This window comes from Leptidea sinapis, chromosome 31 (assembly GCF_905404315.1).
Source record: "Leptidea sinapis chromosome 31, ilLepSina1.1, whole genome shotgun sequence".
Lineage (NCBI taxonomy): Eukaryota > Metazoa > Arthropoda > Insecta > Lepidoptera > Pieridae > Leptidea > Leptidea sinapis.
The window spans coordinates 1732798-1760778 of NC_066295.1; the positions used below are offsets into that span (position 1 = coordinate 1732798).

Genomic DNA, 27981 nt, shown 5'->3' on the forward strand with positions numbered 1-27981 from the left:
TTAAAGATCGAAGATTTGGTGTGAGTGGATCTTAAATTGTTTATTTTCCAGGACATAGATATGATAGATTATAATTCACAATTAAGTACAATTTTAAGTGGACGAATATAATCATCGTTCATTACTATATAATAACCTATCAATTAGTCATTCACGTGATTTAACTACACACCAATTTTCATGATGATCGTGCACGCCGATATAAAAGGACATAAAGAAAATCAGATAGACAAAAAATGATAGAATTGTTGTCAGTTTATATAAAAAAATCACAAAATAGTAAATACAGAGTTATATAGTAGTAGGTACATATAGAAATTAGAATAGTAAAAAATTTTGCTTACAAATAATTATAAGTATTAATTTACACAGTTATACAGACCTAAGGAATGTCGGGTTCAAAGCATAGTATACCCATAAAGGTTCACCGTGTATAGTAGTATTGAATAAGATGGATATAGATAAATAGATTATTTTTTCTTAGCCATTTAACACACCTCTCGATAGTCCCTTGTGTAAGCTGTATAGAGTTAACACTGTACTTAACAAATAACGTATTCCCGATTTTTTTCTTTGTGATGAATATGAAACCTAGTTAAACCAAGAACCACAAACGTAAGTATACTAATTACTCACTTATTTCGGCTTGATAACACCCGGTCCTGGGAAATGGTCAATGTTCTTTTTGTCTTTAAGAATTATAAATCCGAAATTCCGGATTACATAAAAGATCATTATGCGAAATGTAGTTTTGGAAGATTATCAATAAGCAACCAAGAAACTGCTAAAATTCGGCAAGATATATCAATAAGTTTAAAGTGTGCTTATTAAATTTAAAATAAATAAAAGATACTCAAAATATATTATATGTACCTTGTACTCTTTGTGTACGTAGGTACTAGGTTAGGTATTTCACAGTTTTGGTTACTCATATTGTCGTCGCGCTGTGTAATTGAGGTAGACTTATTAAGTAACTACTTTTTACAAGGTATTTTATTGCCACGCCAATATCTATTAGTACTAACTGGAGTTATTAATTGTATCTAATAAATATCTGAGTAGGTACATCGTCATTTCTCGTAAATCATTTGCTCAAAGACACTGGCATAGCCTGGTAACAAGATTCATCTTTATGTTTATAGAAGTCCGAATTCAGCTTTAGAGGTGTGTCATCCTTGGGCGTTTCTTTAAAGATATTTACAAAAGCGTTTGATAAACCGTATCTCCACATTGCTATAGTTGGCAAATATTCAGCCAAAAAAAGGAGAACTTTATAATAACAGTTGATTAAAGCTCTCCCAATGAAAGTGGAATAAAACGCCAAAGCCATTTGGATAAATGCCAGGTGGAATTTTGATATCAACGGTAATTGTTTGTAGGCAGGCGAGTTCTCCACAGTTGCGAAGTCTTTCATAAACAGACGATACGAATTGTTCTGTTTAGATATTAGGCCACATTTTTGAACTAACTCATTTGCATCGACACCTGCAACGAACAATATTTTATTAGCATTTTTATTATTTTTTGAGCAAAATGTCAAAATAATGTAAAAGTAAGCCAAACATCAAATTCGATGTAAACCGCGTTCAGTTGTTTGTTAACTTCCCGCTTGACAATTTTAAAAAATTGGGAGTTTTATTGGTTTTTCCCCGTTATTTGAAAATCGAGTTTTCGTCAGATTTTTATGCTTCCCTGACTATTCGCGCGATGGTGTTCGTACGTCTGTATATATGTAAACCTTTTATAACCGCTTCTCTGAGTCACTTTTGATTGTATAGTTATTTGTTAATGTTAATAATCTATTACAACTTCACAATATTTTCATATAAAAAAATTCGAGATCATCCTAAAACTTTCTAAAACATTTTCATTTGATGAGAATAAGGCTTACATTTGAAAAGATTCCAAATAATTCTAGAAATCTTTAGATCATTCTAGAATTTTCTTGCACAGTGTTAATATTAATGATTATCACACATTTAACATTTATATCACATGTTTCAACCCCCGTATCTTCTACACCCTTATAGGTATCAACTTGCAGCCACCATAGTCCACGATGGGAGGCTTGTACCTATTGCAATATAAAAACTGTGCGTCTGCGACGTGCAGTTTACATACATAATACTATAACGCTGTTTCAGCTGCCGTGCTGATGCTATTTTATATTGGTGATTACAAACGCTCACATGGAAAACCAGATCTTATAAACACAATGTAATAATCAGGTATTTCATACAGTGAGCTAACTCTGTGACTAGCCGGAGCAACGATGGGATGCAGTATGAAGGAAAGAGAGGCATCCACCTCCCGCCCGCGGCGTCCTCGTACCGGCTCGTTGAATTGCGTCTCGGTACACGTATTTAGGGCTTAGGCATGTCACGTAGAAATCAGTTGCGCGTGTTTTTGTGTTCTCATGACATGATTTTATTACTTAGTTAAATTTTCATCAATGCTGTAAATTGCTGTGCGTCAACATCTAATATTATATATTTTTAGAACATAAACCGAAGACTAGACGTCGAAACAGCGCTGTAACTTATAAGTATAAAGCGGCGGAACAAAGGAGTTACCCACTAATTGTATATTTATCACATAAATGTCTGAGAATGTAGTATATAAATATCTTATTATAATAAATTGTAATAATGGAGCTAGAATAGAACATCAGGCCTTACAGCCAAGCATTTCAAATACTTTTATTTTTATTATTTTGAATGGTAGGTAATTTTAGTTTTTAAGATGATGGGCTCCTAAAACGCTTTAGAATATTTGAATAAACACTTGGGTACAATTGAGGTAGACTAAGCTCAATCTAAAAAGTATGACACAAATAAAACTGAAAACAAAATTTTATTAACTATGCGGGACTCGAACCCGCGACCTCTCGCGTTCCGTGCGAGCGCTCATTCCTATTGAGCCAACCGTTCGAGTGACGTATCGATTAGATATAAAATCTTGTATGGTTTGTTCAACTCTCAAGTAATGGCTTTACAAATTGTTTAGATTCGCAAGAGCAACATCTCAAGTCAATTTCATAATATACAAATATTGGGGTTGAGCAGGTCATCAACTCGAGTCCCGCATCGTTCATAAAATTTTGTTTGCAGTTTTATTTGTGTAATTAATCCCAGAAGGGATCACTTTAAAAACATAACAAATTGTCTAAAGAGTATTAATCATGTTAACCTCACAATGCATTACTTACCTAAATCATCAGATCTACCACCCTGCAACCTCTTCAACTTTCTCAGTAGAACTAATCTGTCAACCTCGGTGTAAATATATCCGGGCACATTTGCTAAATGTTTAGTTTTGTAAATTACAAAGTTCGCTTCAATATTTGAGAAATATGCTGATGCACCTAGTGTCATGGCTCGAGCGCTGTGTTCAAAGTACTCTGGCACGTTTGTTAGACAGGGGGTATATACTTTGTCAAGAATAACTTGGCAAATCTGATGCGTTTCTTCGTACGTTTTTCGGCAGATATTGTACCTAAAACAGCAATTGGATTTAGTCAGCGGTGCATCACAGATATTTAGGCCACACGTAGCTAGCTTTTCGGTGTACCTACTCCTCAAATTAAACTCTCTTTTGACCAGGATAGCAGGATTTATTTATTTATTCAAGGTCGACCAACACAATACACAAGACAATTCATAAGATTGTATCATAAATTTCAAAAATCGTGTTCCTGCAATTACAGGTGAACACATCATGCACATTAACATACAAACAATTTAGTTGTTAATTATATAAAAGTAAATTGAAGTCCTATAACGCTAACATGTTAAAACAATATAAAAAGATAAATTTATTCCACAAATCATTACAAGCCACAATACAGTCACTTCAATATAATCACTAAAATACTATATAGGTACAATATATTTTGTCAATCCGTTTTTAATTAAGTATAAATTAAGTCATTACATTTTATTAATCAGAGTGTCAGGTTTCTCTTAAATTGTGCTACTGTATCTCCAAAAACATCTATAGATCGCTTGTTTGACATTATAGTGTTGTATTGACGCAACAGCCTATTCAGTGGGGAGTTAAATCCGAGATTAGAGTTTGCTCGATCAGGTATAAACGGTTTATATTTTGCCAGTTGAGGCGCTCTAGTTGGCATGTGAATATTTGTCTTGCTCAATAGCTGCGGTCAATCCAACATCCCATTAATAATTTTATATAAAAATATCTGTTCATGGATTTGCCTACGATCCTCCAAGGATATCATTTTATAATTTGCTAGCCTGCTACTATAGCTGTTGAGATGTCTCGTTTTTAGGCGAAAGCTAATAATTTTTAGAAGTTTTTTTTGGATACTCTCAACGCGTTGTATATATTTGTTATAATAAGGGTTCCAAACAGCAGAACAATACTCAATGCAACTTCTCACCAGCGCATTATATAGTACAATCATTGTTTCAGAATTTTTAAATTCCTTGGTATTCCGCAGAACAAACCCAAGCATCTTAAAAGCCTTGGAAGTAATGTTATTTATGTGTTGGTCAAATCTTAGGTTGCTATCCAAAATCACTCCAAGATCCCGAATCTGCTCAACTTGCGTAAGAGGTGTATCACTTATTTTGTACACTATATCTTTACAGCTATTTAGCCTTTTTCTTGAAAATCTCAGATGAAAACATTTCTCAGCATTTAATACCATAAGGTTACATTTACACCAGTAAGCTAATCTATTTAAATCCTCCTGAAGCTTTTCAGAGTCGCTTATAGAATTCACACATCTGGCAATTTTTAAATCGTCCGCAAATAAATAACATTCTGAATGATGGATATTTGTCCATAGGTCATTAATAAACAAATTAAATAAAATAGGATCGCTAAAGAAGTATTATTGTTTATTCCAGGATAATACTTCTCCACTCTTTATTAGAGCATTAGGGTTGTCACTCTTAATTCTTTAGGTATCACATAAAATACTATTTATTATAACGTTTATTTGGGTTCTATAATAATCGAATACATATTATGTACTAATTTGAGTTGAATGAATTGATAGTATACATGCAAAATTGAGTAGTTAAATAATCTTCAGCTTAATGTTTTAATCTAATCAACTAAACAGCAGGGAAATTCAGTAATGCCACTTTAGAATTGTTACCCATCGTCAAAAAAACACGACCATCCAGAACCGAAAGCGAAGACTAAATATGGTCAAAATATTATGTCTATCAATTTGTATACAAACCGTGAATTAAATTAAAAATAATATAATTAATTAATGCCCATTAAGAATTGGTTAAAACGGCTCTAACCAAAACTCAGAAGTGGATATTATTGGAAATACGGAAACCGCACCAGCTGTGGTTGTCTTGAGTTTATTTTAATGAGAAAAGCTAAAAAAATATTATAAGATTTACACAAGAAAAAGCTGTATTCGAAAACTAAACGGAGGTACCTATACCTACGTCAGGGACGGTTGAAATCAAAATGTTAGTGTTTGTGAAAAAACTTACCTGTCTTTAATTCCCAGCATAGATCCAATAACTCCCCAAAAATGTACAAAGGCGTCCAGATCACCCTCCTTCAATTGAGTGATTTGAAATTCGTCTGGCTTAAGCATGGCAAACCCCATGAAGCCAAAAATGGTAAGGGACAAATCTCTTTGAGAAACTGTCCCCTGATTCTTCAACCTGGCTGTTGTACCAGCTCTTAAATGACGTTTTCGGACTGTTTCTAATGAACGCCATGATCTGAAATATACAAGATGGAACATTTAAATATTGCCTGAAGAACTGTGAATAGTTTAAACATAAACAACTATTGTGGAAACCTCACATTATTTATCAATCCCAACCAGACCCCAATATATTTCTTACTGTACAGCATGCAAAGTGTGTAAGTTAGTTATAATTAAAGTATTTTTTAATATGGAATTATTACTAGTCTAATATTTATTGCAAGACAATGATTAAACTAATTAACAATAAATTTAAAATGTGAGAACCATATAAACTATAAAGTGTGGTTCCACGTTTCAATTTTTAAAATGTGAAATTACTGTTATTTAATATTATTAAATTTAATTTTAATATATATAACTAACAGGCTTGACAAAAAAAATTGAGCAATTCACACGAGTGAGAAGTGAAACCTTCAAAAATTATGAAGACCATACCATCACGCAGGCGGTCTATTTATCAAGAAGACTTTTACTTCTGTCTTAGAAGTAATTTTAACAGCAGCTGCAAACAATATCTCTCAGTGCCGAAAAGGATTGTAAACGAAACGTGCGACGCAGGTAAGACAACAACCAAAACAAAAAAATTGCGTGCGTACAAAGTACACATGTCAGAAGTGAAACCTGCATTATGGTAAAACCTCTAAACCACATATGAAGTCCTGGTACATGTTACTAGGATTTCACATGATTTCAACCACTAGGGAAGACATTACTATCTACCATATATATATTCTCCTGGACCCTGGTGTCTATTTAGTAATACGTCGTGCACATTGCGCAAAATATATTAAGGTCATCACGACATACATTAGACAGTCTCTTCTTCAACTATGACCGCCTGGTACCAATACACTGTATAATGCTTCCTACCTCTTTTTCTCCCACGTTAAATCTTATGAATTCATGCGTCTGTCTCTTTTTAGTGTGGCTTTTTCGTTTCATCGACTTATTTGATTATTGAATTAAGGGGAATGTTGTCGGTTTTACAACAAGTCGGTGATACAACAACTTGGGTTTCTTAAGTGGTTAATGTAGAAACTTAATATTTCAGAGGTTAGGTTAAGGTAACAAGTTCCTCAGGCACTGATAGACGATTTCCCGAGCAACCTGCATGGCCGCTATAAACGGGATCTACAGTAATGTCATACGCTTAACAATACATGTTGGAGGCATCCAACATATCATTGATAATATGCAGAAGACATAGTATAGGTGATACCACACATCCTTGGGGAAGCAGGGCATTGTCCATCCAGTATAGAATTTTTGGCGACAGTAATAGTTTGAAGCCAAAATAATCTTAATGTTGATTGGGGAACATGCTAAGAGGGTTTTAAAAATTAAAAGTTTTTATTCGCTTTTTAATAATAGATCTCACTGTGGGAGTAGGTATTGGTAGCTTCAATAAAGCTCGTACACTTTTCTAAAAGCTCCAGTGATTCCCTTTCTCGTTCGAAGAGAATGTGGACAGCGGTGATCACTTACCAACCATCACCGTGTGGTCGTTTGTCTTCCTGTTCCATAACAAAAACATCCAGACTACCAAAACTTAAGGTATGACGTTAGGCCCAGTACTGCTGTAACTTAATACACTCTTTTGCAAAAAAACGGTCTCCTCGGTAAATAACCTGTTTCACTGGAATCTTCAGATTATTTCATAATTCTAAGTAGCTTGTATCATCATAATACTTTAAATAAATAAGCAAAAAAAGTAGTTTCTGTCAATTTCGTCATTACATTTCGATGATATTAATTAAAAGTGATTCCAGAGTCTAAACAGCTACTTGAGTATCTGTTCATTAAATTAAAAAGCAGGCTAAAATAGTTTTTTTTAACATAAACATAAAAAAGTTTAATATTGAGTGTGGCCCCACTTACTAAATTGACAGCTTGTATTCGTCCGGGCATGGTATCGACGCTACGAGTATTTTTGATTGTTTCTTGTGGAATACGTTCGCATTGCGCAGCAATTACATTCCTTAGCTCCCTGATGTTTTGCGGTGCGGGCTGCACCGATCTTACTCTTCTTCGTTTTATAACATCCCAAATGAACTCTATGGGATTGAGGTCGGGACTTCGAGCTGGCCAAACCAAACGACGAATCCCTACCTCTTGAATATACGCTTCCACATCACCAGAACTGTGAGCGCGAGCGTTATTGTCCCAAAAATCAAATTATTTCCAAGAACCGTTAATGCGGGTTGTACGTACCGTTGTGCATTCAAAGTGCCGTTTTCTATGAAGACTAACTCCGTACGGTCCAATACTTTAATCGCTGCCCAAAACATAACTGAGCCTCTACCAATAGGGGTTATTTCTTCAAAGTAAGTATACTTTCTGCGAAACGTACCCCTTACCTTCGCAGTACTCGCCGGCGTGGTCCTCACCATATAGTGATATTCTGCCTTCATCCAAGAGTAATACTCTACCCCAGTCCTCTTGAGTCCACGTCGCACAACTTCGAACGAAGCTAAGTCTAGCAACTATGTGCTCGCGGAGTAATTTATGACCACGGGCTGGACGGCGACTGCATATATTGGCAGGGAGAATCCTCCTCCTGAAAGTCCATAAGCTAGTTCGCACACCTCTCACTTCCTCTAGTCTTTTTGAAGTTGACATAAGAAGATTTGCGATTTCTCAATGCCTGGTTCACCAGGAAGCGGTGATCTCAAGCTTCTGTGCATGGTTTTCCTTCAGACCCAAGCCTTCTACTGACGAAATCTCTGGATAGTCAAACGACTCACATTTAGCCTCTGGGACACATAACATTGGCTACACCCTTTCTCAAGTAGCGTTATAATTTTGGATCGCTGTCATCGATCTATCAACCATTTTAGAGACCCCGGACCCGGTAAAATAGTTAAAGAGAGAAACTGGTGGTACACAATATGCTTTCAATGTGCTGACTATGACTAAAACTATTTAATTTATAATATTTTCAGACTCACTTTGACCCTGGCTTCAGCTCATAAGAGTACCAGGAGAGCATATGGAGATGGGTGGAGAGGTATCGTTTGTATGATGTATATTCTGAGTTGGATCTCTGAGTTTGAACCAATACTTGAATGATTGAGGGTATTGATAGAACCGCTATAAATCCCATCATAGTGCTGCCAGCAAAGGCGAAACAGAAATCCCAGAAGAATCGACGACCTCTGAAAGCAAGAAAATATATTTAGTGTAAAATAATAAGCTATCTGCTCTAAGCTACTTACTTTATCCTTGCTTTATTAAGGCCAGTGATGAAACATGTTTTAGTAGACGACAAATAAGTGCAATAACATAAACATGCAAATATATTATATATATATATGAGTTTCCTTAAAGTAATCGTGATGTTAGCTCAGTTGGATTAGTCGATCCCATGGCCACGGTGCGTCATTTACGTCACACCGAGCGCGCCAACGAGATGCGCTTACGTTTTAGCCACAGAATAAAGAGTAATCGAGTGGGAGGCTCCTTTGCACAGGATGCCGGCTAGATTATGGGTACCACAACGGCGCCTATTTCTGCCGTGAAGCAGTAATGTGTAAATATTACTGTTTCGGTCTGAAGGGCGCCGTAGCTAGTGAAATTACTGGGCAAATGAGACTTAACACCTTATGTCTCAAGGTGACGAGCGCAATTGTAGCGCCGCTCAGAATTTTTGGGCTTTTCAAGAATCCTGAGCGGCACAGGAATGTAATGAGCAGGGCGTATGAATTACCATTATCTTAACGTCCTGCTCGTCTCGTCCCGTATTTTCATTAAAAAAATCGAGAGAGGTAATAAGAAGACTTTTCTCAACTTAATATGCTTATGTTTAGATCTCACATTTTGATTCTTTAGATAGATTTAAAGTCTATTCTCGTTTTATATCGTTATGTTACAGATTTATTTGAAACACTCGCCAAAAATTGATCTTCATCTGCTACTAATGTTTTCAGTTTTGAAATTAATATAGTTATCATTAATTGGATGCCTCATCAGGTCGGCAACACTCTTGTGATTCCTCTGGTAGTACATGAGAGAATTGGCAGCGGTGATCACATACCATCAGGTTAGCCGTATGGATACTCAATTGTGCTCTTCTTCTATAGCGAAATACCTAAATTTATGACTAAATATTATAACAAATACTGAACTTATCAATGACACTAGTCTAACAATAACTTCTTGCCTCGCCCAGCCACTTTGTAACGACGGTAACTCACCTTATCCGTACACGCTGTCTGTCATTGGGAGGACGTATAGCTTACCAGCGATAGATGGTTGTATGGAATAATTCACGCGTCCCAATATAAGGCGATAAGAATGACTTATCGGGTATATTGAGACAGCTTCAGATTATTGACAGCTAATTACTGATAGTAGAAGGTAGCAATTTATCTCTATCTGTAGTTAGTATATTGGGAACGGCCGTAAGAGACCTTGAAGATTAGAGCATAGGTAACTACTACTTAAAGGAATATCAGGCTGGCGTATCACTTGACCCCTGGTGATGCGGATATCAATTGGTGGTTGCCTCAGCATATTCCATCACGTGAGTCTCATTGCACGTTTACCCTCTTATAAAAATTAAACTGTATTATAATCTATAGGTGTGTTGAGGAATGACTTACTGGTTAAATTTCTTTTCATCGAACCATTGCGGTAGCGACATCTCCAAATCTTCCACTTTAACATCATCAGATGGTGTATCGTAGGCCTCAGGACTTAGCAATCCATCTAGAACTTCTTCCACTGAAACATTGTAAGTGATCATCATTTGCCAATCCAAAGAAAAGCATAAGCAACTAAATTTTTAATTTAACTAAATTTTTAGACATTCGCACTGGCTCAAGTCGCTGATGATCTAAAGCGGTAGAAATAGACATCCCTTGGTGATGAATAAGTACATATTTATTTCCTTTGGGATGGGGACTATGGGTCCTTGGAGTCTATTGGCACGAATCCTCATAAAGGAATTGCCCAGGTGACCCGAGAAGCGGTAACGTTGTTAGTTTCTTTTGTACCTTTCGAGTAGACTCAAGTCAAAATTACTTTTATTTATTAGTACCTAAACAATTTCTTATAAGCTTATTTTAGTTGATTTTTCTTTTGTTATATTATTAAAAATATTTCATATGAATTCACTCAAATTTAATGGAATAAAGAGATCTATAAATATATCAGTAGATGTAAGTAATTTTTAATTTTATTTTGATCTAGCTTACAATGAAATCATCTCTGTATGTGACAGCGCCGTTCACGTAGGTAATGTTTGAACTAAAAGGGCGATCAAAGCAGTGAAGGAAAGAAGTCGAACAAATCTTGCCCGAAAGCAAAAGATTTTAGCTAGGAATATAACACCAAAAACCATGACGCGTATTTTAAGAGATGACTCAGGACTTGCAGTATATACAAGAGACGCACTTGGTAAGAAAATGCTATGGTGGTAAAATCTAAACTAGCAGATCAACCTAGCCTATGTTCAAAGTCTTTTTAAAGTTTTTAATTATTCAGCAGAATACAACCTGGGCATTATCCGACTTCAGTGATTCTTGGAGCTCCCCGGAGTGACTGACCAATATTTTTGTGAAAAGGTGACAGATTAGCACAGGTGTACCAAAATACGAGTCTTGAGAAGGTTGTTAACAAAACCCTATTCTTTAACTCTCAGCGTTGGGGCATAAAGCTCGATCCACACAAGCACAAGTGGCTGACACTTAGCCCCGATCTTAATAGTTTATGGTCACTTTTAAAGAATATGGTATCCTCTAAACGTCATAATTAAAATTCCCTAAGCTACCCATAAATTTGGCGGTGAACCTTGTCCTTGGAGAAAGTGAGATAGCTATAATCCGCAATTTCGAGTAAGTAAGTCCATTATATTATAATCATAATTATTGATGTGTCGTGTTTGGTAGGTACAACGATTGTATCTAATCGGATTATATGTGACGATACAACGGATTTTGGCTGAAATCTAAGTCCAGGAATGATTATTTACAAAAGTATCTAAGGCGAGATATTATTCTTTCATAAAAAAATCCGTTTTCATCGACATATCCTGGTGGTTAGATTCACTTTATGGACTTGGATTTGTAATTTTTTACTATATTATTCAAGATATTAGATACTATCTCTTAGAAGTTCTTGATACAATAAGCCAAAGTAGGCTCAACTGTTTTTGCCATTTTACTATCAAGTTTTTGATAGTTACATCTTCAAATCTTGAATGAAAAAACGTTGGTACGGCCTTTAGACAGTTACGTCTTGGCACTTCCGTTACTTTCATCATCATCATCAGCCGGAAGACGTCCACTCCTTTCATTACCTTATTTACCTTAAATTGGAGTTGCTTTTCCTCTTTTATTCCACACGGCTATAACTACCACGCCACTAAAACCTTACTACATTACCATATGGTAGGTACGTATCTATCTCTACTCATGTACTACGTGTAGGTGTGTATACCTACAGGATAGGTAGAATATAAATACATAAGTACTAAATCTACACCTACGGGTAGACCGATCTTAACGAGACTTTCTCTGGCAGATAGCTCGAAGTATAAGGAACTTGTGTTACTTTTGTTTTTAGGGAATGAATATGGGTTCCGCCCAAAAGTAGATTCAACCCGTGTGTTTGCCACGAAAATGAAAAATACACGAGCGAAGTCGCAAGCGGGCATTTATATTCTAATAAATGTTTGCAATGCGTTATATTGTTATATTGATACCAATATTTATGTAGGGTATATTCCTCTTGACCGTGACATTTATTTTACCAGCTAAAAGAAATGAATCGATTGTTTCAATTGTTAAGCGATTCTTTTCTATTGCAAGAATCGCTTATCAGTTATTGTTTTACAAATATTGTGGCGGTAGGAATTGAACTCGAAATAACAGTTCCCCTTACCTTCAACGTTTAGAATCATGTATACCTACATGATCCTGGTTGTGACATTGTTTTTGTGCCAACGCGTATCTTGTGATTGGGTAAGATGTATTATTTTCAATACGATGAATGTGGGAACTTTGTTAGGTTTAGAGAAAACCGAAATGAGATGCATATGCAACACCAAATTAATATACAATATCACCTGTTCTGCGATACAATAATCGCCAGATTCTTCCTTCAGGGTCCAGCTAGGTATATGTAGGTTAAGTTTTATTGTCAAAACTTTCGTTTTATTCATTTTAAAATCAACTTCCTCATTTTGATTGTAAAGAAGTTCTTTTTTTTTGGTCAGCCTTATACCTCCGTATACCGCCATATAGCCTCCAAATAGAACAACATTATCCGCGAATCTAGGTGAGTAAGTCGATCTCGATTGATTTGAATCCCATCCTACTGCCAGTTTGAGATTAGGTATCAAAAATGTTTTGCATTACTATTATGAACAACTCGGGTGATAGAGGATCTCCTTGTCTCACTCTTCTACAGATTTGTATAGTCCGTACTCGTGTCTCTAGTTTGACTTGGCTTACGCTTCCCTTGTGGATGCTTTTTAGTAGTCCTATATACTTTTCGTCTATTTCATATTTAATCAGAGTTACCCAAATAGCATCATGAAAAATCATATCAAAGTGTAATAGATAAAAGCCATCTATAGTGTTGAGACTGTTGAACTCCTTGTATTTCTCTATCACTTGTTGCATTACTTGTAGGTATGTGGTCCGTTGTTGGAAATTCGGAACGAAACCCCGCTTTTTCTGTCGGCTGGAGTTTATGGATTGTCGGACTTTTATCGGCGTTGCTACATTGTATTGCTTATAGGAATTGTGTATGTAAAGTAAATCAATTTAAGTATTTATTAAGCGCTGTTTGTCCGATGCAACATGTTGGCCCGCAGTATTTCACGGTGGACGGGGACTGTCAAAGTTGCTCTTTTCAAAGCGCACTGTTAATCCTTATACACCTACAGCCTGTGAGTTAATCATACACTGCGGACATACAGCGATCTGCGAGTTCAATGCAATAACGCGTTCCGGGTGCTGATGGGACTGCCGCGCTACTGCAACGCCTCCGGCTGACATAGATGGCTTTGCGGCTATCATGCGTAAGCGGTGCGCTTCTACCATGCGCCGCATGCGCGACAGTCCCAACAGCATACTGCACGTGCTATCGGACCGATGGGACTCTCCGATGCTGGAGGTCTACTCGCAAAATCGACAACGATACATTCGGAACGATACGACAATACTCCGAATATATCGCAACTATCCTACTCTAACAAATGTTCGAATTCCTTATCGTTTATCGTTACCATAGACTAATATTTTGATTTTTTTACTATGTTAGTGTGAATGAAATATGTTCAAACCTAAACATTATCTGTGCTATGTCGCTGTTAAGTGTCAAAAGTCAAAACATAGTTTAGGCGCTAAGGACCATGTCAGGCTCTGCACCACCAATTTGGTATAATTTACACATAATGTAGGGGAACATGGGTATCAGTGGATCATTTTTTTTTTGTACTGATGTTTTCGATTGAGTTTCTTCTTTATTGACCAAGGTTTTTATTGTAATATGCTAAGGCATTCCTAATCTTTGGGATACGTGCCTAAAATGCCTATTTTATAGGTTAGTATCCTTTATATGATAGTTTTTTCTAGTGCAGGGAATTGACCCAATGTGGCCCATGCACGGGTTACAAAGAATCAGGGTTCGGGCTACAATGGATCAAATGGGGCACCCTGAATCAGAAGTATTTAAAAATCAATAAAACTTGTTTTTATTAAATGAATCTCTTTATTAGTAAAAAAGATATAATAATTAGTCATAGCTTCTGTTTTCAATCAGTCTATAAAGTTTCTAAATCACAAAATAGTCTTAAAGATCAATAAATCTAGAAAGTAACTAAAGATAGGTTTCATAACATAAAAAATGTAGATATTTCAAACTACAAAAATTTTAATCTAGGCCACAGTAAAACAAAAATGAACAAATAAGGCATCCAAAAATAAATCAATATTAAATATTATGCGATCAATTTTTAATCTTATGGCCTATCTCAAAGTTTTGAACATATTTAGAACAGAAAAGAAAACTAAAACTTAACGTAAATCTATGTTTGTAAAATCAACGTCGAAATAATATAGACCTTGAGTCCTTTTTGTACTCTCAGTATACCCAGGTTTAGGCAATATCAATTAAATATCGAGCAATGTGACCGTGGCAAGATCTGGAACAACAGGCAGGTGAAATTTGTTTGAGTTTTTGACTGATTTCCTAAGTCTGACCTCGGTCTCTCCACCCTTTTCTCCTATTACTTTTGCAATGTAATAAATATTTTTACTCTTCACTTTAAATAATACTAATACGAAGTCCCCTTCTCTTGGCAATTTATCAGGATTAATGACTAGAAACAACCTCTTCAAACACAGGTTCTTCTTCCGAATAGATGCTCATTTCTTCGCCTTCTTCACTAGAGCTATTATTTAAGACTTTTCTTTTCATAACAGCTTTAGCCTGTATCATAGTCTTTTTTCGCTAATGTATATCTTCTGCTCTTTTTTAGATTTTTGTCTTTTTCGGGTGTATCTGTAGAAATCATGGTTTTACCTTTTCGTCTTGCTGCTCTACTACCTTTTCTAGGATCAGCTTCTGTTAAGCCACGAAATTCTAAAGGACTAATGAATTTCCTAGCTTGTGCATTTGAGTCTATAAATGTACTAGAAGTTGGCGTTGCACCATTAAATGCAGTGCAATGTGTTTTCACAGGTAATTATTTGACTAGTGTACAAGAAGCTGGTTCAGTTAATAGTTGATGAATGAAAATATTTTCTGAAGGAGATATCAATGGCACCAGTTCGAAGTAATTTAAGGTTTTAATATCTTTCGTAGCTGATTTGGCAAATTCTGCAGATAATGTATTTTGAGGGTTGGCCAAAGACGATGTTTGGTCATGAACAATTGCCGATGATAGTTCTAAAGGCAGAATTGTTGTTGAAGGAGTTCTTGTTCTGTTCTCGTCATTGTCGTCTCTGAAAATATCTTCATGTTGTCTGTCGGTAACTTCACTGGGTGCGAAATCCTCGCCAGTAAAAATATCTCTGTTGAAAGGGAAAATCCCTGTTTCGCGAAAGGCATTGCATAAGTTATCCGGCGTCATTGCTTTCAAATGGACATCTCTAACACACCCAGCAACTTCATAAATTGAGAATGTTTTCCCTGGATTGCGCATCATCGAGCTGTCAACAGCCTTTTTGTAGGCAGTTTTTAATGGCCCAAAAACACCAACGTCTAGAGGTTGCATTTTACCGGTTGAATGCGGTGGGACGGTAATAATTGTCACCCCATTTTCTTTGGCTAAATTTAGTGCCTCAATACAAATGTGCGACTCATGATTGTCCAGTATTAAAAGGCTGGGATTAATTTTACTTGAATTTGTATGAGTTATAAAATGATGTAATGTCATTGCAAATAATTCTCCATTTATCCAGCCAGATTATGTTGCGAGTCCTAAAGTGCCAGGTGGTGCATCATTTATCATGTGTTGCTTAAAATGGACCCTTGGAAAGATCATTACGGGTGGCAGAGTATTACCCAGTGCGCTGACTATGTAACATGTAGTTACTAGTGTTCCGCGCTCTTCACTGCTAACTTTGGAAACCTGTTTTTGGCCTTTGGGGGCGAGTACTTTGGCTGAATTTTGAACTGTCATGGTGTTGGTTTAGTCAAAATTGAAAACCCTGGTTCCGTTTCCAAACACAATTTCTCTGGACATAACGTTTTCTAAAATGTCAAAAAACATTTTTACGTTATGGCGGTTTAAAAGACGTGGCACGGCTCAACCTTCACGTGTTCTTAGGCTTAGATCAGGATGTCATTTCCTAAAGCCATTTAATACCTACCAGTTTGGTTTCATGCCATTTTTGTGGAACCTGCATATTATTTAGCAACGCCATCTCGTATGGGCCTTACGCTTGAAGCTTACGAATACGTGGCATTTTAACCTGTAAAAAAAGTACTTTGAAGATCGAAGCTCTTTGGGGTACAATGGATCGTGATCCAATGAAACCCATAACAACATGATTCACTGTAACCCAAGTACCAAAAACACAAATAATATTTTTTACATTAAAATAATTTGCTTTTTTCCTGAACCTCAGTACGGTTCTATACGATTGAGTACATATATATAAAGAAGAAATGCATTTAATAAAAAAAATCCAAGTAACTTTGAAGTAAGACAATTTTAAGTAGCACGTAAAAAATTTTTTGCGTACTTACCTAATGATTGATGCGCTATCGCGCGTCCTCCCGCTATGATGGAAAGATTGTGACTAGTTGGGCCGCGCGGGATATGGAAGAGAGTTATTGAAACCATCGCGTGTATGTGTGGGTGCTATAGATACAGAACTATATCAAATGATTCACTGTTCCCCGTGATCCACTGATACCCATGTTCCCCTAAATGTTAAAAAAATATGTAATGAATATAATATGACCATTTAAAATTGAATAAATAATACAAAACTTGCGGATGTAAAAAAAAGTAGGTAAGTAGAAAAATATCGAATATCGATTTTAGGAGGCCCCCTGGCTCACTGGATACGGTGCACGCTTTCGTATAGTAATTTACCATCATCATCGGGAAGTCCAACCGTACCAACCTGTTATTTAATTCTGAATATGTCAATTAATAAATATATTAAGTGGATTCTCGGGATGAATTTGAAATAAATGATAAAATTATTATAGGGCGTTAGTTAACGATATCTCTCGTGATCTATCTAACAAAATACAGTGTGACAAATGTTGAGAATTTTGTGTAATTTTGAATAGGTATGTAAGTGGCTTTGATCGGCCTTGAGTTTTTGGATGTGTTTACTGTTTGTTGTCTCCCATGCCATTTGCTGGTGGTGGATTGTGTGTCGTCTTGAGAATTTCATCCCCGTCCACGTTTTCTTGCAACAACAGAGGAACATTAGAAATTAATCAAGGTGTGCGGTTTCTCTATTTATCGTTCAATACTTATTCGGTAGCCAACGATGGAGAAAAAGGAGAGCATCGGGTGTTTTAGGAAAAATAAATTGTTTTATTAAAAATATCGGCAGTCGGCACTCCGCAGACAGTGTTCGCGTACCACCAGAGTCCAAACGCGTCGCTCTGTGTAATTCTTTATAATAAACGATCTACCGATATATCAAAATTTGGAGGTCCTCCGCTTTATCTTCGCTGCTTTCGGGCGTCCCTAGATTGCTTATTGTTTTTTTTTTTAATAAAAATATTTGAATTTGAATTCTTCATATTACAGACGCTTCAATTATATTTAAATACGTATGTATATTAGTTATAAATTGCTAAATTTTATCAATATCTTTACAGGTGAATGATTGGCTAACTCCAGTGCAGCGAGAATAGTAAATTATATTTGATCTTTAAATATTGTATCTGTTGCAATTTCATTTCATAATTCCTTAAGATTCATTTCATGTTTGTCATTCTTGCCATGGGACAATGGTACCTACAGGTATCGACCTTATAACTCAGTAGACTTCTAATTCCTGTATATTCACAATTTAAACAATGAGCGAGGGGTGAGCGGGCGAAGACCTAATGTTGTATGTGAAAACGCTCGCCCTTTAAGGCTACGGGTTATAAATTCGATGGGTACAGCCTTTGCTTCTTCCATCAACCATCACCAATAATCATTTACATCAAAATAACTTATCAAAAACATCGTTTTAACCTAGTTTTTTCTGTTCTATGGTTTTAACTGACGATGCAACGACGAGTAGTCGAGATAAAGTGTCACGGGGCGAGTTTTCGCGATTATTTTCGCTTCAACCCAATTGGGTTATAATTATAAGCACTTATTTCTTATAAATATTTACTTTTTGAGTTAGGTATGTGAAAAAAATCGGCATAAAAATGGTGTTGTAAGACAATTAAGTCCACCATTCGTCAGTGCTCGACTCTTAAAAATCGCCGTTTTCCAATTCCAATCGTTGACTTATCCCAAAAGTCAAAACATCCATAGATGAGAGATATTAAGAATAAAGCGATCTCCGTCAGGATTAAAAAAAATGTAAAATAGAACAAAAACCTACCTGCAAAAGTTTCTTGTACCCATTTTACTTCGTTCTGAGGAATATAATGTTTTCGTACCTAATGGTGGTAGATCCTAAACCCAAACTGATTTAATAATGCAACTTCTGATAAAAAAAAATGAATTTAACTCTACCAATTTGTGCAATCAATCTACTTTCATTCACTTTTGCTACATGGCAAAACCTCAGAATCCACCTTTAAAATGTTATCGAAAAGAGTTTTTTTCCCCAGCCTTCCTGGGAGGAGGGGACCTTTCCACTGCCACAAAAAATCAGCTCTATTTTCTCAAACTGACTTCACAAAAATAACACAAATGACAAAGATTTCATTTCTGTGCCATTTATTCCGCCATCATTCTCCTACTGCACTACTATAAGTATTATGTAAGTTCCACCACGCCTCAATGAACAGCCATGCGTCCCTTCTTGCAAGCATTCTATTTGGAGACACGTGAAATTCGAAATAAATAATAGTAGGTGTAAGATTGGCTTACTAATACTTTACAAAATATATCCACTTAAGTAAGGACAAATTAAACAATTATTGTAAAATGATGAAGCTGTTTTTATTTATTTACAAGAATAGCAATGAGTTTCTTGCCATTTTTCTTATTAAAGCTTAACCTTTTAACATTGGTAGGTAAGTGTCATTTTTTGATCTAATTATAATTTGATTTTATTTATGCATGGAATAGTAATGTTACCGAAACGCACACGTTTAGAAATTAAAATGCAATAAAGAGAAAAACAACAATATAATTGGCTACAAATTATAAAATATGCACCTTTGGTGATAAGCTTTTTTAATGTTGTACAAAATTAAGTCTTTTAAATTAGTAGTAAATTTGGAAATCATATAGGTTGATATATTTTTCCAATTAACAATCCAATTCGAGTACTAAATCGGAGATCTATATAGCGTACGTCATTTATAAAAAGGATATCATTAAATTTATTAATAACAAAAGTATCATTTGATTTAAATTCTTTATTTTTGTTATCTTGTCACTACGGAATCTTCTTCGCGGCCGAGTGATACATATACTTGTCTTCTTTCTGAGTAAATTTATTTATCATTGTAAATTTGTTAAACAGCAAACAAGATCGAATTGGTATTGATAGCAATGATGAAAAATTATTTTACGGCGATGGAAACGTGAAACTACCTAATCCGTATCCCGAAGGAAATCCAAAATACTACGAGTCTAAGGTGATGTTTGATGGAATTTCCACAAACACGTTGAAGTTAAAACTCGAGACCACTCTCCAAACTGCCAATGATCTCGCTGAAACGTTGAGACAGCAAATAAGTAAAATAGAGAAACGGGAACGTGTGCTCAAAGATTCGATAGTCAATGGAAGGTAGCGTATCATTTAAATTATATTTACACTATTTTTTATAGAATAAAAGGACAGAATCACGCCGGTGGTAAGTGGTCACATCATTAATACTTTCTTGTAACTCCAGAGGAATCACTCTGGCGGTGCCTTTTACCCACTTTTTAGACACTGCCGAACCTCCGCCTTTCATAAGGATAAAAAGCGAGCTAGATTTACTTTATCGCGAGTCAATAAGGGTAGTGCTGACGGAGACTGGTGATAACACAAATGGGGTTCGTTTCGTGGTTTACCTTGCCAATTTTCTCAAATTGAAAAAAGATCACATTACTCCATTCGAGAGGACTTGATAGAAGATAAAAGGTCCTCCTCCGGTATTTGATCATAGGCGCTCAAACTTTGTAGCAACACCAGACGACTCAATGAATATTTGGCTGCATTCAAAGTATTCTAATCTTTTGAGGATATCCATACCATTTGGAAACATCCAGTAGGTAAGTTAATGCAAGATCAAATCATATTTATCAAAGTAGTCCTAATCACTATTAAAATTCCAAACTTAGAACTATTTGTTAAAATATTGTTTACTTCTCGTATATTCGGAAAAATTAGAGTCCATTTAAATAAAAAACCCTCTGGCCAATCGTTTTGATTGTGAAGTATTTGACGGTATTCAGTTATTTTTTTCACACTCACCTCGACATAAATTTCTAAGGGGCTGTAAATGAGTCACTTGTAGACTGTTTTTTTTTTTCTGCATCATAATGATTAAGCCACCTTTCATCCAAAGAAGCTCGCGAAATGTTCAGTCTCATCTGTTTTTGTACATCAGTGAGCATTCTAAAAACCCAACTCTTTTCATGCCCAAGTGTTGATTTAAAATGCTATGCACAAATTATTCTAAATCTTTATTTCTTCAGCTAAAAACATTGGTGGGGGACACCAGCGAGGGTCATCTTAGATGAATTTTCTTACAAGCTTAAATTAGTCACACCAACGTACAACTGTAGAAAACAGTGGAGCATTTTATTATTACTTTTTAATATAAACTCTTCGATTACCATTTGTTACTTAAAACAGAATAATGTCTAAAACAATAATAATTAACAATCTGTTAATTTATATAATATAAAATTAAGAAAACAAGTTCTTTAAATATGCTGATGGGAGCAAAAAGCTTAGACAAAGTTTTGTTCCAAGATTGGCAAACAATGATATACAATTTCCTTAAATATCGGAAATAAATTATGCATATAATTTGCTAGGTATGTTTAGAGTTCAAGGCTGGAAATATTAGTATTTATCATTGACAAACAAAAAATTAAGGATGTTGGTGCTGGTATCGCCTTTCCGTCGCGAATTAGCGACTACCTATACGTACGTATACATATAGCAATCAATATGACGTAATAGTACAAGTACAGAAGTACTCACCCTGCAAAACTAATTAAAGAAATAGGGACTCTAACTGCCATGCAATAAGATGCGATTCAGATCGCACAGCGCTATTAACCTATATTTTTATTCACCTAGAAGTTGCCTCTCTTTCTATCGCGTGACTCTTGCGTCTTCTGACGACATTAGGGTTGTAGTCTTTACCTAAAACTGTACCTAGCTAGTATAAAGGCCGGAACGCATTAGCGCGTCGCTGCGCAGCGCTGCACTGCGCGGCACCAAGCGTCATAATATTATTTCAACCAATTTGTATGGAACATGTCGCACTAGAGCGGCGCTGCACTGCGCGTCGCGTCAGAGTTGCCTCCGAGAGAATATTTTGACGGTTAATTGCCTAATTGAAAAAAATTTATTTGACTTTGAAATCTAATTTTTTTCTCTGATCGGTTAATAGGTTCTTCTTCTGCTTACAATAAAAAAATAATTATATAATCCTCGTCACTATCGCTCATCTTATAATGTTGCTCGCACACAAACTGCTATAGAAATGACGCGAGCTGCCGCTTACTGCAGTTGTAGTGCGATAGGTACCGTCTAGCGACGTGAAGCGACGCGCAGCGCAGCGCCGCTGTAATGCGTTCCGGCCTTTAGGCTAATTGTAAAAAGGGTTATTTGACTTTGAAATCTTATTTTTTTTTCCTCATCCGTTAATAGGTTGTTCTTCTCACACAATAAAGAAATAATGACCTAATCCTCGTCACTATCGCCCATCTTGTAATGTTGCTCGCGCTTGTAGTGCGGTAGGTACCGTCTAGCGACGTGAAGCGACGCGCAGCGCAGCGCCGCTGTAATGCGTTCCGACCTTTATTATACCAAGTATTAGGTAATCTTGCTTGCATCTTGCGTTGCATCGAAATTGCTCACTTTTTTTATAATATAAATAGGTATGTATTCATAATTTTAAATATATTCTTTCGTTGTCAAACCTACATTCGTTGCAGATAGTAAGGAATGCGTTGAAAGACCAAAACATACTAGACATAGTTCATTAATATAAATATATAATATAATACAAAAAGTAGAAACTATCTGTATAGCCGAGTGGTAAGCGATCCTACCTACTAAGCTAGAGGTCCCGGGTTCGAATCCCGGTAGGTGCAAACATTTATATGATGAATATGGGTGTTTGTTTCCGAGTCATGGATTTTTAATATGTAATTTATGTATGTTTAAGTAAGAATTTATTAAAGTATACTCGCGTCATAAATAAGACAATATCATCTTCTTCAACTATGATCGCCTGGTACCAAAACACTGTTAAATGCTTCCTATCTCAAATAAAAATGACAGATTCCAAATTCAAGAGTAATATTTTGTTTATTTTTAATTGTAACAGTATTTATGGCCAGTCTAAGTATATATTATCATGCAATAGATATCTTTTAAGCTTTTCTCCAAAGCTTTGCATTACTCTGCGGATAGCGTGAGTGTTTCTGATTCTCAGTAATTGGTAATGTCTCTTGTATTTGCCTAGTTATCTTATACCTATTCTTAAAAGTATTGTTTTCTATGTGAAATTATAGACGTAATAACAATAAAATATTTTGAGTACTTTTAACAGATATTTCCATAATTTTTTTTCTTGTAGGTACTGTGAGGAGCTTAGCAGAGCTTTCTATTGTATTCACAATGGAGTGTGGAACTCGAATCCTATATTATATGCCTAATTTGGGGCAAGATAATTAGTGTAAAAAGTGTGTCAAAATTATTATTATTAAATAGGTAGGTAGGTACATACGAGCTGGAATAGAACCATTACGAGAGCTAGACTTGCATACGTCTAAGGTGTTTACAATAACAAACGACTTTTTTGCGGTCGGCCTCTAATTATGAAAAACGAAACAACCACTGAACATACTTAGTTATAGTTAATAAATCGGTCTGTGATAGGTACCTCTCATGAATGGTAATTTCATAATAACAATAATCATTTTAAATTAGATTGTTTTAGCGTCATAACAAATTATCATAAGAGTCATAATATTATCGAATGAAAAATTACAGGTCTGGTGTAACAACACTATCTTTGACTACAATGGGAAGACTTCCAAAAACGTATATTATTCGTGATGGCTTTTGGAGTATATGCAATGGTTTATTACAGCATCCAGTCTCAACACAATCGAACACTAATCTATTTAGTGAAATATTTTCAACGCCACGATGTATTGGACAAGAGGTACATACATTTAGCTTTTTTCGCTATTATTATATTATTATTTACACTAAAACCTAGCCCTCGGATAAATGTGCGGCATTTATAAAACTCTCAATAGGTAAGTATGTTTAATGATTTGAAAATCTTACGATTTTTCTGGGTAAGGCCAGGTTGGGTACGGGACTACGGCCCGTCTACGGGGAAAGGTAAACAGTGGTTATAAGTCTAGAACTATAGACTGTTGCTCTGTGATTTGTCGGTAGAGAAAGGAGTAATTAAGATTTAGTTCTAAAACAAAAACAAAGAAGGTACCTACTTGACAAAAACAAAAAACAGTTGGCGCGCTACAAAACCTCGAGTTAGACGCCTATAAGTAGTGTGATGTTATATGACGAAACTTTAAGACCGGAGACTTCCAGTATTGGTAGATAAGTATTATTTTCGTCTTATATAACTGAACTTGAGTAAACTATGCTGTAAATAAGAAAATTCAATGTGATTTAAAACATAACCTACGAATTCATTACCGGGGTAACGGCAACTACCATAGCTGGGTCAAGTGGAACATAATAATATGTTTCCCTTTCCCGATATCAGGGGTCATCAACATTTTAAGAGATACGTATAGGTACTTACAGATATTTTGTGCCCATTGATTCAAGAATCCGTTTTTTGATAACGTATAATTATTATTTTAATATATTAGAATAGTATTACTTACAATTAATAGTCGTATTGTTAAATACTAACATAAAAAAGTTGGTTTCAGAAAAGTAGGAATTTATCCATTAAACAAACTTGCAGTCCCAGAAAACCAGTTTAAACAAGATCTTTTACGGGAATGGAAACAAAACATCACCTTCTAATCCTACGGAACTTGTTAAAATTCTGACCAAGCACCCGTTGATGTGCCCTTATATGTCAACCAAATTTCAGCAACGACAAAGTCGCAATAAGCTGGCACATCCACGCAAGCTGACACAGATATTATAAGAAGAGTCACCCAATAGTAACGCATTTACCGAATTTTTTGCTTTATCTATTCTTGTTAAAAATAATGCGTTTAGACTTGACGCAAATTAACTGGTAACAGGTGCAGAAGTTATAATAAGTGACGATGCTTACAAAAGAACTCCAAAACGAAAAACATACCCTTACCCCAAAAACCGGGAAAGTGAAACATCAGAACCAGCCTAAACGATTTATAATTTTTAAACCACTTGAATATAGCTAGTTTAAAAATTCACTCGATACTAGAAAGCCGACTTAAAGAAGAATAATATCTTGTGTCTGTCAACTTAATTACAGGTCATTTAATACAGTGATTAAATATAAAAAATGAAGTATGTTTCCATTACCCCACCTGACCTTAATGGTTTAATTTTACAGATATTTTTGGCTTTAATTCTTCTTAAAATAGCTGCGGACGAATTTAATTGAAATTTTGGAAAATTCACCAATTAAAATCAATCCTGATTTCATTTCAAGAGTTTAATATTTTAAAATCTAGTTCATCTCAAAGCATGTAAATAAGGTGTAAATAACATTGTGTTAGTGTAATTATAATCAATGCAGCTTATAGAAAAACGTAAGAACTTGAAATACTCATTGTTTTTGTAAATTTTTAATCATTTATGACATTTTTAGATACAATCTATACGTGATCCTTGTGCGTTTAATTCAATAATTAAATATGAGACCATACCATCACGCAGACGGTCTATTTATCAAGAAGACGATTACTTCTGCCTTAAAAGTAATTTTAACAGCAGCCTCGAACAATATCTCTCAGTGCCGAAAAGGATTGTAAACGAAACGTGCAACGCAGGTAAGAAAACAATCAAAACAAATAAATATGCGTGCGTGCAAAGTACACATGTCAGAAGTGAAACCTGCATTATGCATGAACCTCCAAACCGCATATGAAGTCCTGGTACATGCTGCTAGGACGACACATGATTTCAACCGCTATGAAAGATATTACTATCACCGCTACCATACCTATGTTCTCATGGCGTCTATGTAGTAATACGTAATACGCAGAATTTATTAAAGTATACTCGCGTCATAAATAAGACAATATCTTCTTCAACTATGATCGCCTGGTACCAAAACACTGTTAAATGCTTCCTATCTCAAATAAAACGACAGATTCCAAATTCAAGAGTAATATTTTGTTTATTTTTAATTGTAACAGTATTTATGGCCAGACTAAGTATATATTATCATGCAAAAGATATCTTTTAAGCTTTTCTCCAAAGCTTTGCATTACTCTGCGGATAGCGTGTGTGTTTCTGATTCTCAGTAATTGGTAATGTCTCTTGTATTTGCCTAGTTATCTTATACCTATTCTTAAAAGTATTGTTTTCTATGTGAAATTATAGACGTAATAACAATAAAATATTTTGAGTACTTTTAACAGATATTTCCATAAATTTTTTTCTTGTAGGTACTGTGAGGAGCTTAGCAGAGAATACAATGGAGTGTGGAACTCGAATCCTATCTGACTATACGTACTACCCAAGGCAAGACGTTTTAGAAGATCTACCGCTAGAGTATTGTTCTGGGTCAGAGATCGCACCGTCTTGCAAGCTGATCGTGGCATGGCAACTCTCCAATGCAACGATTGAAAATTTCGACATGTTGTATGACGATCAGGACTTTAAGAAGCAATTTGTTAATAGTCCACTTATTGATTCTGCTTACCAAAATTTCTATTAATAATAACTGTATTATATACAATATCAATCAAAGGACGATGATTGTTTTATTTAAAAATTGTTCAGAAATAGAAGATACACAAAATATTTCTGGCCAATTTCTATATATTCGACTCGCTTTTGCCCGCGACTCCGTCCACGTCCACGTACCCACGTCAATTAAGGAATATTTGTGCAAAAAGAGTCAAAGTGGTATCCCATCATACTTGAATACCTTGGTATGGTATGGTATAGGGGCTCCTGTTTCCGCAATTAAACCACTAGCATGGGTCCATTTTGCGTGCAGTAATTGCCGGTTACTCCAACCAGCCCAGCTCAGCTCAGCCCAGTTCACAGACTTCTTGGAGCGACCTTGTATTGGTTAAGGTTTTTGCCCGTTGGTTGGCCACCCCCGTACTTGAATACCTTTTGGAATGTCTTTTTATATGAGGGGACAAGCGGGCAAGACACTCACGTGATAGGAAGTGGCGAGCCAACCGCCCATTACATCCGCAACACCAGGGATCAAGGGGTGCGTTGTGTTTAGTGATTATGTGCAGAGGAGCAATATATTGTATCGTTCCTCCGCACATTTAAATTTTTTTAAACTTATATCATCGAACTTTAACATTGTAATAATTATTATGACGGTTACTATCGAAATATCAGCATCAAATTAAAAAATATAATAATAATTAGTTAGTTGGTGTTTTACTTGATCTGAAGCTATTATCCAGTTGCAAAAGCGGGAGAATAATTCAATTTGAAGAAAGAGTAGAATTAAAATTTTATCACCGGATTACTTAAAATGCCTAATAAATCGTAAATTTTTCGTAGATTATTATATGATTGATGATATAATATGATATGTTTATGATGATAATGTTTTAATCACAAACTTTGATAAACATTGTTATAATTATATTATTTTGTATATACCTACTTGACTATATTTATGTGTTTTGCCTGAAAATCGGACTTTAAATATTTGACTTGAATGAAAGTATGTTTTTTGTCAAGTCAACTTATATAGCCTGCTAAAAATTTTTTATACCATGGCTTTGGAGGATAGACGAGGCCACGAAATCTTCCATGAAAATCTTTTTTGTAGATATAATAAGGGTCAACATGCATGTAGAATTTTAAATTTATCGTATTACCACAGAGTGACGATAGATAATTACATATAGTATCAGCTACAATTACGTCAGCCACACGGATCTAAGTAACAGTTTTTTATTCCGAATTCATAAATATTCAAGGATTGTAAGCTAGAGGTGTTAATATTGGTCGACCTATGATGTCAACCTGTGTATATACTAATTCTTATATCTGGCTGTTGTAAATAATAATAATAATACAAATCCGACTGTGCAAACCATAAAACTCTTCAGCATTCGTAACGATTTGTGTGATAAAAAACAAATATTACATACCGCTTATATCCATAGTGATAGTAATTAGCGACTAGATCAAGATTCAGGATATACAAACATGTGATCAGATGCACCAACAACAATCAACTAAGGATTTCGAGATATTAATAATTAACTTATCTACGTAACAGATGTCTAGATGTTTTTCATAATACTACGA

At 35.4% G+C, this 27981-nt stretch overlaps 2 protein-coding genes across 3 annotated transcripts; one reads left to right on the forward strand and one right to left on the reverse strand.

Moving 5' to 3' along the window:
- Window positions 1-27973, reverse strand: LOC126974196 (uncharacterized). 2 transcript variants are annotated; one of them, XM_050821642.1, is made up of 7 exons: window positions 27822-27909; window positions 16913-17092; window positions 10312-10432; window positions 8659-8865; window positions 5484-5720; window positions 3209-3495; window positions 1-1485 (listed from the first exon to the last, which is right to left on the reverse strand). In XM_050821642.1, exons 2-7 carry the CDS (start codon window positions 17007-17009, stop codon window positions 1085-1087), a joined length of 1350 nt encoding a protein of 449 aa, XP_050677599.1. In that variant the 5' UTR covers window positions 17010-17092; window positions 27822-27909; the 3' UTR covers window positions 1-1084. The 2 variants fall into 2 exon arrangements, with proteins under 2 accessions (XP_050677599.1, XP_050677600.1); XM_050821643.1 differs by lacking the exon at window positions 16913-17092 and having other exon boundaries at window positions 27822-27973.
- On the forward strand, window positions 12569-27050 carry LOC126974209 (uncharacterized). Its single transcript, XM_050821662.1, has 6 exons — window positions 12569-12672; window positions 18011-18045; window positions 19831-20097; window positions 23533-23707; window positions 25334-25514; window positions 26136-27050. Exons 1-6 carry the CDS (start codon window positions 12610-12612, stop codon window positions 26405-26407), a joined length of 993 nt encoding a protein of 330 aa, XP_050677619.1. The 5' UTR covers window positions 12569-12609; the 3' UTR covers window positions 26408-27050.
- Window positions 27974-27981: the final 8 nt, after the last annotated feature.

Coding starts and splice junctions, on each gene's coding strand:
- LOC126974209 (XM_050821662.1), top strand. CDS start 12,610: ATGTATACCTACATGATCCTGGTTGTGACATTGTTTTTGTGCCAACGC. Junction 18,046..19,830: donor ACTCCAGTGCAGCGAGAATA/GTAAATTATATT, acceptor TTTGTTAAACAG/CAAACAAGATCGAATTGGTA. Junction 23,708..25,333: donor CACGATGTATTGGACAAGAG/GTACATACATTT, acceptor TGACATTTTTAG/ATACAATCTATACGTGATCC.
- LOC126974196 (XM_050821642.1), bottom strand. CDS start 17,009: ATGGTTTCAATAACTCTCTTCCATATCCCGCGCGGCCCAACTAGTCAC. Junction 3,496..5,483: donor ATGCTGGGAATTAAAGACAG/GTAAGTTTTTTC, acceptor TTGCTGTTTTAG/GTACAATATCTGCCGAAAAA. Junction 1,486..3,208: donor TGGTAGATCTGATGATTTAG/GTAAGTAATGCA, acceptor TGTTCGTTGCAG/GTGTCGATGCAAATGAGTTA.